This window comes from Argopecten irradians, chromosome 1, assembly GCF_041381155.1.
Source record: "Argopecten irradians isolate NY chromosome 1, Ai_NY, whole genome shotgun sequence".
In the NCBI taxonomy this organism is placed as follows: Eukaryota; Metazoa; Mollusca; class Bivalvia; order Pectinida; family Pectinidae; genus Argopecten; species Argopecten irradians.
In genome coordinates, this window is record NC_091134.1 from 10,882,177 (window position 1) to 10,895,109 (window position 12,933).

The 12,933-nt window shown below is 34.2% G+C and overlaps 1 protein-coding gene across 1 annotated transcript; it reads left to right on the plus strand.

The window, feature by feature from the left end:
* The first annotated feature begins 29 nt into the window (after positions 1–29).
* LOC138317432 (uncharacterized) lies at positions 30–12,384 on the plus strand. The gene is made up of 4 exons (XM_069259102.1): positions 30–168; positions 2,851–3,046; positions 3,777–4,519; positions 5,472–12,384. Exons 1-4 carry the CDS (start codon positions 39–41, stop codon positions 6,131–6,133), a joined length of 1,731 nt encoding a protein of 576 aa, XP_069115203.1. The 5' UTR covers positions 30–38; the 3' UTR covers positions 6,134–12,384.
* The last annotated feature ends 549 nt before the right edge of the window (positions 12,385–12,933 follow it).

A 12,933-nucleotide genomic window follows, 5' to 3' on the forward strand; every position in this document is an offset into this window, starting at 1 on the left:
TATTAAAGAAATATCTATGACGCAAAGATGTAAACAATATGGCGGATTCTTGTCGACCCGTTAGTCGTCATGGAAGATACCATGCCCCTGGTCGCAATGTGAACACAAGTAGTCGCTATACAGACGACATCCCTAGTTATTCCACCATCGATTATGTTGATCAAGAAGGTGAATAAGATAATTTGCTATACATGTTTTGTCACAGCAATGTCGCCTAGGTCAGACACTTCGAATTGAAAACATGTCGAGTTCAGTATTTTGGGGATTCTTGGACATGTCTTTGACGAATCCGGATTAACGTAATTGCAAGAAGTAATTGATGTTGCATTCTGTTTGCCCAATGACACACTTTTACATGATGTGTGCGCGGGTATCAACAAATCGATGTTATTGACACATCAGTTATGGAATTGCCAACTTTTCTATTATGAATCAGGTTAAGTCCGGATTATCTTATGATCTTGTAATAGACAGAGTTGTATCGCTACTTGATTCGGTAGTATTAACATCATGATCAGATCCCTTCAGATTATATCTACCTGTATGTAGATTATGCAAAGCATTGTTAGTATGACATCTTTTCTACTGTAGAAGAACAGGGAAAATACACATTCCTGTCAAGTGCCCCGACCAAGATTCGAACCCGGGTCTCCGGCGTGGATATCTAAGGCTCTACTGACTGAGCCAAAGAAGCATGCTCCTTTACCTTAGTGACAGAGACCATATTTAACACTATTTACAAACCACACCGACCCTCTCCTTTTACACTTCTCCCCCTGTTATTCTTGAGATTTCCTAAATCTCAACCCCAGACTCTTTAACCATCTTCCATGGGTTATTTAGTTGGGCGCCAATGTAGAAGAACAGGGAAAATACACATTCCTGTCGAGTGCCCGACCAGGAATCGAACCCAGGTCTCCGGCGTGGAAATCCACGGTTCTACTGACTGAGCCAAAGAAGACTGAGTGACAGAGACCGTATTTAACACTATTTACAAACCACACCGACCCGCTCATTTTACACTAGAGCAATGGGGGGTATTATTGTCAGGTTAAGCATCTCCGGGATATAGCAAAGCCATGTCACACAGTTGACTTAAAAATGTGATATGGTTGTCTATACCATTATCCGTGTTCGTAACAGGTGCGTTCGTTTTCAGCGTTAATCGTGATAATAAGGGAGAATTTATTATTTGCACTTCTGTTTGAACGGAGGCAGTTATCGTCAAGTCTTTGTTATTTCACCTATTAAAAGTACATTTTCTCACCTTGTGCCACATATGTGATTCATGTTAATATTGCATATACAATTTGAAGACAATATTGATATTTACTTGTTCTGGTATATTGATGACAGTTTAACTGTTACACATATTAAATGTAGTAAAACCACAATTCACCTGACATATTTTGTTGACAGAGACTTCCTCAGGTAATTAATATATCATATAATGACTCCTTTCTTGCATTTATAAATATATTGGCAATGGATTGCCAGTTAATGTAGTTCTACATTCACACTTATTAAAAATAAATAGATGATTAAATTTCCAATGAAAATTTTTTAAGTAATATAAGTTAATAATTATGTTTATGTAAAATCATGTGCTCTGTTAAAGAAACATAGACCATGGTATATAGTTCTGATTACTAGTTCTGATATAAGCTTATATATTCTATATCAATCCATTCAATGCATTCTGATCATGACTTCAGTAGTATTTTTCTTTACAAGATAACAACCTTCTGGACATCATGGCATATGGATTTGTCTTTAATAATTATATTTTGTAACCCAAACCAAAATTTCCAGTTCTTTTGTCCTCTGGTGTAATTCATTCCTACGTAACGTTATTGCCCATATGATAATTTTCCTTTAGAGACATTCCATCTTTAAGTCATGAAATAAACAATTACAGAAAACATGATAAATTTAACATTAACTAGATATATATCTATTGACCTTTATTGTTTCTCATAGACACTGTGGCCTTTTTTTCTTGATTGACGTTTAGAGTTGTCGGCCTTTGATATCCAATCAATGCTAGCATGTTTCAATTTTCAAATAACGTAAATTGTGATGAAATCTATATTATATATATATATTAATTCCAGTTATTTTCTATATAACTTTACAGACAAATATACATCTGTATGATACTGTTTGTCGTGGACTTCATGTAGATATAGATGCAATGAAAGGTACAATACAACATTACATCAATGGTTTTTGTTAAAATGTGTTCCTGAATAAATGAACAAAAAGTTTTAATATAAACACTAATCCATAAAAAAAGAGTTGGATAGAGCCAACATTGTTAGTTTTCAAGGTTATTAGTGGGTTTTGCACTGGATATCCAAGGGTATGAAGGTTGATTGGAAAATAATGAAAATAAAAAAGTGACAACAATCACAACAGCTTCAGAACTTTGAAGAAGCTCCATACACAGCTGGAAGTGGTCGGCGATAAATAAATCAAAGAATCAACCACACTGAATCTGTTATGATTGTCATCACCTTTTGATAATCCAATAAGGGGCCAAAGTGTATACATCATCCCCCCCCCCCTTAATATCCAATGTACCTATGATATCATTTACACACATAATAGATTTAGTACGTCACATGACATTGATTATGACATCATATATTTGGTTGCGTGCTCATTCCTAGGGAAGTGTTCAATATTAAATTTTGGGGATGATGAAATTTCTTGATATAATAAGATATTGGAAAATAGCTTACAATGCCGGTATATATGTACTTAAAATATTCATATCATACTTAATTTGATATCTGTTTTGTTGTTCAGTTGTTTATCTAAAATTTATATGTTTTGCTGTTTTATCAGATGTCTATCAGCTGAAACAACAAGCAGTTACCATGGATATAGACTCCATGGAGAGGCCAAAGACCAGCACTGGACGGAGAAATCGTCCAAAATCGAGGATGGGCAGAACACCTGTTCAACCAAGATTTGAAGCAGAGGATGAAAATCAAGGCAGGCCGGCGTCAAGAAGGGGTTATACCCCTGAAACATATAAAAGGTGATAAAGTCAATTCTATAAAACCAATAATGTATTTTTACAAAGAAAGTTTTGTGAAGGAGATGATTTTGTTCCACCCTCACTTTTGTCTAGTATTTTTCCTTCACCTTTCTCCTCTTTTTTATATTCCCCCTTTCCCCATTCTGTTTCTACACTCTTTCTCTTTCTCTAAACCCCCTCTTACCTTATAATTACCTACTATGCCCTTTTCCTGTCTTTCTAGACTTCCCAACTCTTTCTGGCCTCTTATTCTCTCCCTTTTCTCCTTCACCTACCCTCCTCACTCGTTATACCCTCCCCTCTCCTTTCCCCTGTTCCTCCTCTTTTCCATCTCATCATGCCCCTCTCTTCCTACTTTCCTTCCCCCTCTTTTTCTACTCTCTCCCTTCTTTCCAAACATTCTACCCTTTCACATGTACCTCCTCCCCACTCTTCTTCCTCCTTCCATTCTCTCCTCTTCACTCTTCCTCCATTCCCCTGTTCCTGCTCCTCTCCCCTTTCTTTCTCTTTCTGTTATTTGCCTTTCTATCCTACTATGGGGTAATTTATTGATAGAGTCACTGTAAATCTGCCTCCAAAAATTTGATGGACTTTTTTGAGATTTTACCGAGATGTGAGAGCTCCTTGATGCTATCAGGCAGCTGATTTATCTAATACATTCACTGACTTTACCATGAAATACTTGACCCTGTTTATACTGTATTCAATGTTTGTAATTACATTATTTCAGACATGACTATGATGAATACTCACGCCAGACTCTGACACTAGACAGCCAGATTAGTTCAGATGATAGTAGTGGACTGAGTCCCCCTACATCTCCAGCTGGACGTCAAGGTTCTCCTGTCCAAATGCGTCCAAGCCCTGCACCACAGTCAAGACCACGGCAAAGTCCTTTTGGAGAGAGAATGCAAATGTCTCCATCAAACAGACAGCAGAGATTATCTGGATTTCAAAGTCCAGCATTGACACCTAGTCCACAACAACGTCCAATGTCAGCTAACAGGTTTAGAACATCTCCCTCAGAAAACTTCACCAGAAATTCTCCAGCCGATAGGATTAATCAGTCTGCAGGAGATACTGCCTATTCACAGTTAAGGCGGAAAAGTTCAGGTTCAATGCGTTCTTCGTTTTCTCGAGATTCTAGCAGACGGGACCAGCCTCATTATGGAAATGAAAATTACATCGAAGACACTTCATCTTATTACCACGAAAGACCACCATCACCCTCCACAAATCATCCAACATCAAATCAGGATTACGATGGTTATTATATAAACCAAGATACTGGATATGACAGAAATCAGGAATCGTATCAAGGATATGAACGGACTGACCAGGAAAATATATACCATCAGGAGAACAAAAAACAGAGATCTTCAGCAAGAGCTAAATCAGGTAAAAAGCGTCGACCTCCAGGCAGTGCTAGAAAGAAACAAAATATGCTGGATACAGAACCAGAATCTGTTATTGGTAAGTTCACTTTTTATTTTCATATGCTTTTAATTTGTCAAAATTTTACATATTTTTGCCATTATGTTTCATCTGTTATTGTGCACAGTTAGTCATCAACCATCTGCCATGCATCATTCAAAAGCCTACTCAACCTTTACCCCAATGTGGATGTTACCAAATTTAATGTGAATTTTCATTGGAAAAGGAAAAACATAATTTATATAAATGAGTCTGGTCCGACCCTCACAGGCAGTAGAGCGGAGCTCCAAAGGCGGAATTTTGCTGAAATTTTGTTTTAAAATTATTACTCTTTGAATGGATTACACCGAGATTTGGTGTGAGACAACATTAGGTGAGGTCAGTCATATTTTATGTAAATGAGTGGTAAGAAGGTCCTTTAAATCGCTACTAGTCATAGAGTTCTGCATGGAATGTAACCAAATTTGGCCAGGAATATTCTTGGAGGAAGGGGAATAAGTTTGTATAAATTTTGGCTCTGACCCCCTGCAGCAGAAAGAGTGATGTCCAATAGAGAAAATTTAAGTTGAATCTTTAAATTCCTTCAGAAAAGAAACAATGATCTTGTATTCAGAATATTACTTGACATTTACAATTAGGTGAGCGGTACAGGTCGTCTGGGCCTCTTGTTCAAGGATTATTGTTTACAGGATAATAGCTGACTTGTTTACATGTAAACTTAGGAAACCAATCCAAATTGAGTCAGAGAATAAATTAATTCTAGTTTTTACTTTTACATTGCTACTTTAATGTTATAAGGGAAATATTTGGTTGATGGCTTTTGTGGGATACTTTTCACCTCCACAACCTGCCATATCTTTACTAGTAAATTAACTACACTGTTAATGAGTTTCAATTTGCATCTAAATCTTTACTTTTAAATCATTTCAAATTTCTCATTTTTAATTGGCTAGTAAGATGAATTATTGCTGGATTTTAATTATTTCTCCAGAAAACCTGCCCACACCTGCCACGATGAGACCTACTTCATCCTTGACACGTTACAAACTGCTACCTGCCATTGGTACACCACAAGCTCCGCGCCGTGATGAAATGTCCCTGGATTCTCTTTCGCTAAAAACCAAAAGAATGGACTTAAGTCATGAGGAACAATACTCATCGACAAAAGAACCACTATCTGCAGGCCATACAACAGACCAGCCTTACTCTCGGTCCCTCTATAGATCTGAAAGTGACTTTTCTGAGGAACAGAGGTCAAAAGGTCATTCTGTTTCATCAGAAGATCCGGACAATAGATTATTACCAGATTACCAAGGAGCTGAGGAAATGTCTAGTAACCAGGGTAATTCGGTTTCACAGGAGAGTTCCATTTTCATACCTCATAAACTACCTGTAGAACCCTCAGATGGGGAGACTCGAATTCTATTGGCTGTGCGATTACTTGATGGATCTCGTAAACAACGCTACTTCAGGGTCACAGACAAGCTTGAAGTGGTTTTACAATTCGCAGAGAACTGTGTGAACTGTGCATTGTCCTTGTACGACCTTGTAAGAAATATGCCGCGTGTTGTGTATACAGATTTAAACGTGCTGGTAGGAGAGGCTGATTTGGAAGACAGGACAGTTTTATATCTGGAGGAGAAAGATTCTTAGTATCTTAGTACATAATCTATAATTAACTATACATAACCTCTTTCACCTTTGGAAATATGTCAGACCAATCTGAAATCAAACGCTGCTGGTTCTTGAAGATTATAACTATACAAATGTTAACCACGTTAGGATGGACTTTGATGGAAACAGAGGATTAATATGGTACAGACCTACGGCTCCAGAATCATTAAATAATTACTTAGCCACTAAAAAAATAATATAAAATCGTTTGTGATTGGCTGCAGTCTAAACTAGACTTCAGACTGTTTCGTGAATTTTAGACCCAATGTACAGATGGTTTCCAAGATATTACAGAAGTATATAAAACACCATAACATTACAGTCTGTAATTTGTCACTTCAACCATTCTGATTATTCATAGTCATTTTCTCTCTATATATATTTCATTTTCGTTTTTTTTTTTATACATTTTAAGGACTTGTAAATAAGCAGTAGGTATGAATGTGAAAAATATTCAAAAGAACTGTCAAAACAAGAATTATGATATGAAGCAATTGAAATGATTAAAGTAATATAAACCTAGGTAGTTATGGTGCTTATCCATGTCACACCTTGTAGAGACCTTACAAAAAGCATAGTATTAGTACTAGAAAATAGGGCTTCTCCTTAACCACTGATCAAAACTTGACCAAATTTATACTCTCTAATTTTAAATGGTGCATCTGTTTGTATTTGTATGGAAGTAAATTTGGTTATGAGCAAAACCACAGGGGTTTGAGACATGCTTTTTAGTTCATAGTCCATAATATGCTGTAATATTATGATATGGACTATTTGTTAGCTGGACTTTATGTCAAATCCCTGTAAACAGCCCTGCTGACTTATCTCATGAGATAAAATAAATTACCATTTAGCAATGTTAAGATACATGTACTAGGTAGTATGTTTATATATACCAAGTAATAGCTGAATTATAAAATGTTTGTAGAGAATTTAGAATAACTGTTAGTGAATTAGCATCTAAACTAAATCAGAATTCTTTCGTACCTTTTTTGGTCAGTATGAAATAGTTTAACATTTTCAGCCAATTTTTTTTTTAATAATTATTATTATTTTTAATTTTAATTATGTAATGTCATGATTTTTTGGTTGAACTGCCATATCTTATTTTAGTGTTATATACCATATATGCTTAAATTCTTGGAAAAATCCTAAGATTTTCATCGTGTCAAAATTGTTTTATTTGTAATCTGTGATAGTCATTCGACCAAAAAGTCATTTTACAATTATATAATCTTATACAATAATCTTTTAGTAGCATGGCTCGTTAATTGTTTACATTTTTTTTAAGATGTGTTGTTTTGTTTGTTTAAAGTATATATATTGTGTTTGTGTTTTTATATATATATAACGTAATTTGAAAAAAACTTTTATCATAATACCTGAATAGTTATTTTCAAGAAATTTTACTACAACCCATGTGTTTTTCTCTTAAATACATGTATCAATATTTTTATAAAAAAATTGTTATAAAGTCAAACTTAAATAAATCACGGGAACCATGATAACAGTTATCTAAGTATTCAAGTTATTAGACAAAATTAAGTATATTGAAAGTTAGCTTGAGATTAACAAAGTGCTTCAAATTAAACTGGAATCCCTAGTTATTCCGTCTTTGCATATTACAGAGTTAGCTCCCTTGCCTGTAGGTATCGATTGTTACATCATTATTTTGTGAGCGCAATTCACATCGTTTTCTCCGAAACGTATGACGTTACGCTCGCAAACAGATAATTCTATAGCTACTGTTGTAGCAGAAAAGATATCACCTTCTCAAAGGTGATATCTTTTCCGCTACAACAGTAGCTCATAACTCTGTAATATGCAAATTCAGAATAGGAATTGGTGACAATATTAGAGATACAGTTAAACTTCATTTTCTTGACTCATATCTTCAATGAGATATCAAAGCAATAATATAAGAATGTTATATTTTTTTTCAAAAACTCATTTTAAAACATCTGAGACCTCAATATAGGTTGAAGTGATCTCGGAGACTGTATAATTCTTTAATGTTTGTGATGTTTAAAATCATCAGAATTCAAAATTAAGTTCAATGATTATTTTTTCTTGTACATGTCCTTGTAAACAAACCATTTACCATAAATTTGTTGTTTTTTTCCTATTCTTTTTACTATACATGTATGTATTTCTACTTCAAATTTCTGATACTATTTAAGCTGGAGTATATTCATGTTGTGTATGTGCCATACTCAAATAGGAGCAAATTTAATTATTGAAGGCAATATTTATCTGCTTTGAAAATAGCTAAAAATTAATTAAGCTGTGCTTTAGTAAAATCTTCCACAAAAATGTTTCAAGCTACCGGTATATATAGCTTTGGGAAAATTTATGTTAATTCATTTAAATTTTTAATTGATAAAGGAAACACAAATTTCATACATTGTGTTCAGATTTAAAATTGTTATAGTTGCGGTTTTTTTCCAATGTGCTTTCGATTTCAAATACTGCTTTTGAGATTTTTGTTGTTTAATTTTTATATGACCAAAATCAGGATGACCTTTTGCCATCATATTTTGTCTGTCGTCGAGCTCTGTGCACCATCTGCCGTTTGTAAGACATGTATTTCATATGGAAACTTATTTCTCCCTTACTCAAATGCAGATTACTACCATTTAGTCTGAAGCGTCACTGGGGGAGGACAACTATATTTGATACTAAAATAAATTTTTCTAAAATTTTGTTTTAAAATCTAATTATTCTTATCCATGAGTGGACCACAACCAAATTTGGTGTGAAACATCATTGGGGAGGACAATCATAATTTAAATAAATGAGCCTGGTCTGACCCCCAGGAACAGGGAGGGGGAGGGGCGAGGCATAAATAGGGAAAATTGTTAAATATTTATTTGAAAACCCTACTCCTTCTTAAAGATGCTCCACCACTGACAAATGGTATTTTTTCACTATCAAAAACAGGAGCAGACGATTTTGCATTTTTCTTCAGTTACAAAAGTTACTTATTTTGCACCATTACCACCATTGAAAAGTTTGAGCTTCTAATTTTACTTCAAGTTAAAAATATGAAAAATAATTGCATCCCGAAAAAATTCTGTGACACTGTATCTTATATAGAATGAAGTAATGATTGCGCATGCACCAAAGGGGAAATAAATTATTTCATGTTATTTTTTGTGTTAATTAGGCATATATATACACGATTAAACACTAATTATTGTTCAAATGATGAATATCATTTATGCTCAGTCGGCGATGGAGCATCTTTAACCCATGAGTAGATTACAACTAGATTTGGTGTGAAAGATATTTGGGTGAATGCAAATGTCTTGTAAATAAACATGGTAGGTCTGTCCCCCAAAGACTGAGGGGTTGGGTCCAATAGGGGATTTTGCTTGAGTTTTGTCTCAAATTCCTTCTCCCCTTTAACGCTTGTATGGACTACAGCCAGGTTTGGTGTGAAACAGAATTGGGAAAAAAATTGTTGGTGCAGGTCCAAGTTTGTTTTTTTTAAATTTTTGCCATGAAAATTTGTATTAAGTGTATTTTTGTAAAATAATTTTTTTTGTGAAATGACCACTAAGGCCCATGGACCTCATGTTGTCATTCCATTTACAATAACCTGATATACAGTGTTAGAAATACTGTAAACATGAATATTTTCACAAATACTTGTAATCTGGCGATTTGTATGTAAAGAATTTTTGTGGTGGTATTATTTTGCATACCTTTTTTTTAACACTTGATACAATCTATTCATTGACAAAACATTTACTCTCCGGGGAAATTTTCGGGTTAAGCGACCAGTTAAATTTCCGCGTTTACGGTAAAATAGTGACCGATATGGAATCCATACTGAATTGCTTTTTCTTTAGAGATTCACTCTCAAATTACATGCTTAAGTTGAAATCCACTTACCTGGGTAAATATTACTGTTACAAGATTAAAATCTCATTAAGTAAAACTGTATATTTTTAGAACCGGTTGATATTACATATGTCTTGCCAAAAATCCTCCCTGCGTGCTAGTTGTTGGGATAATTTAACAATTTGAATGTGATTAGCTTTTCTTACCATGATATATATCATATCATTAGTATACTGTTTAGTATGTCTTTGTGTATTAGAGTTACCTGCTCTTGACAGTAGAATATTAGAGTTACCTGCTCTTGAGAGTAGGTAGAGGTTGTTATATTAGTAATTAGTTTGTTTTCACTGAAAATTACCAGAATGTTATCCTCCATTTCCTGCTTTAAATAAATATAGCATTACCTTCAATAGGTTCCCTGAATATTAAACATATTTACATGTATGTTCATTAGTTTACCTGCATACCTTAATGTAGGCCAACTACCTTTGAGAGACAAAAATTCAAAGTTTCTTATAAAGAATAATAACATAGAAAATCTGGTATTGATGGCTTAAGATGCGGTAACAGCACCGCAAAAATACAAGATTGTCATTGTAATCTTTTAAAGAATGAAGATTTATTTTGCTGTTTTGCCGTCTAGCACAGTGATAGTCAACCAATATGCAGTAATTAGGATGACAGCAGGTAACAGAAGACTAGCGTAATGAACATTTTATATATTTAGAGTAAATTGTTTAGAAGGTAATGATAAGTGTAGTGTTAAAAAATTATAGCCTTTTCAGTTAAGGTGTGTACCTTTGACCATCCATCTATCCTTACAGATATGAGTAGCTCATGTGATGATTATCCTATATTTAAAAGTTTTCAATTTGTAAATACGACTTCAAATTTCATGTTCTTGTTTTCGAAATTTAGTCAGGATAAAGAATAATCAGTAAATGTAAATGTTTATTTACCAGAATCAGCATGCTACAGGGTTTATGAATAGAACAATTTCCCTGCAGACAGATTCCATATATCATTAATATTCTTTAGTTCCCATACACATGCTGACAAGCCTAGTGGTCATTTATTCATAAAACAATGTTAATCCAAAATATATATACTTACAGTAATAAAGAATGGCACTTCCCTTGTACAATTTTCTCATCAATAGCTATACAGAAATAAAAATGACAAATGTTGATCTTCTCACAGTTTAAAGTGAATAGTCAGGCAAAGAAAACCAGTCTAAATGTGTTCATTGGCCTTCCAAAAGTTCTCACATATTAATATGACGGTCAAGTTCTTCTTAGTTTCCCAGTTCTGACCATTAAAGTAAAGAAAAGTTGAAAGCATTGAAAGCGAGGCTGCGTGGAAATGTAACCACGGACATAGTGAGCCGGGAGGACGTTTTAGAATTTCCATACTTTAAATTAATTTCTTCGTACGCAGACAAATTTTGACGAGAGATTTTATTTTTCCATTTCATAAGAAATTATACTGGATACATTCACACCATTTTTACCGACTTTAGCCATCCTTGCCCGACTGTTCACTTTAATGTAAATGTATAAATTTGTTCCTATAAAATATGATCGCCCTACCTACATTTTCTGAAGGTCAATGCTTATTCATCATTATTTAATAATATAGCTATGTTTTTGAAAATCATTCATGTGTGAAGGTTAGATTGTGCCAAATGATATCATCAAAAGAAATGGATTATCTAAAATGTTATCTATATGTCAGTAATACATGTAAGAATTAAAAGATGGAGTTCATGACCGTTTGTAAGTCAGCGAGCTATTTGGCCTATGATGAAGTCTACAAAGGGATCATTTGATCAGTTTTAATTCTTTCACCTGTAAAATAATGATTCATTCTGTATAGAAATCATCTCTGTGATATTTTGTTATTATTACTGTTCCACGCTTGAGCTGTTATTTCATCAATAGGTACAGCTATATTCTCCTCTAGACTCTCACACAGTCTAATGTCAGCTGTGTAAATATCTTCTATATGGTACCTTGTTAGATACCACACATAAAGTTACGATTTTATTCAGGTAAATCTATATTATAATTCTCTTGTACTCTACACATTCCAATATTCTGTGATCATTCATAACATTTAATACACTTGTTGTTGATGTGAAAGTCGCACGAAAACATGGTACAATTATACCACATATTTCTTATGTTACTTGTGTAATTGTTAGTCTATATATGTTAGATGTTAAATATACATGTATGATTTCAGTCCCTGTGCTATTGTTAGTTGAAGTAAAACATTGTCAGATCCCTGTGCTATAGACACAGTCACTTTTATACCGTACAGAAATTGCTGCATATTGATGATGCTATTAGTATATTCTGAATAAAAGTGTCTAATTTAGTAAGTCATATTGTTCTTTGTTATATTTCCAACTCGACTGAAGCTTGATCCAGGATTGCAGCCTTGTAGGGGAAAGAGTAAAACATATTTTATTACACTGACCTAATCCGCCTCCATAACTAGGTCAGGATGACCTATATTCATCGAGCTCCATCTGTCATTGACCGCTATGCATAAACTTTTCATTCAATCAACTTCTTCTCAATAACTGAAAGGCCCATGGTACTGATATTTGGTCTGAAGCATTCTTGGATGAAGTGTTACCATGTTTAATCAAATGAATGACCTTGACCTTCATTCAAGGTCATAGGGGTCACAAACAATTTTTTCTCCATAATCAAAAGCCCTAGGGTACCGATATGTAGCCTGTAACGAGCTGGGATGAAGGGCTACAGAGATTGTTCAAATTGTGAATGATCCTAACCTTCATTTAAGGTCACACGGGTCAAAATGCTAAAATCTTTAAACGACTTTCTTTTTAATAACTAAAATGCTTAGAACCTTCATATTGGGCATGTGACATGCTTGGATGAAGGGGGTTGTTTGAATGACAT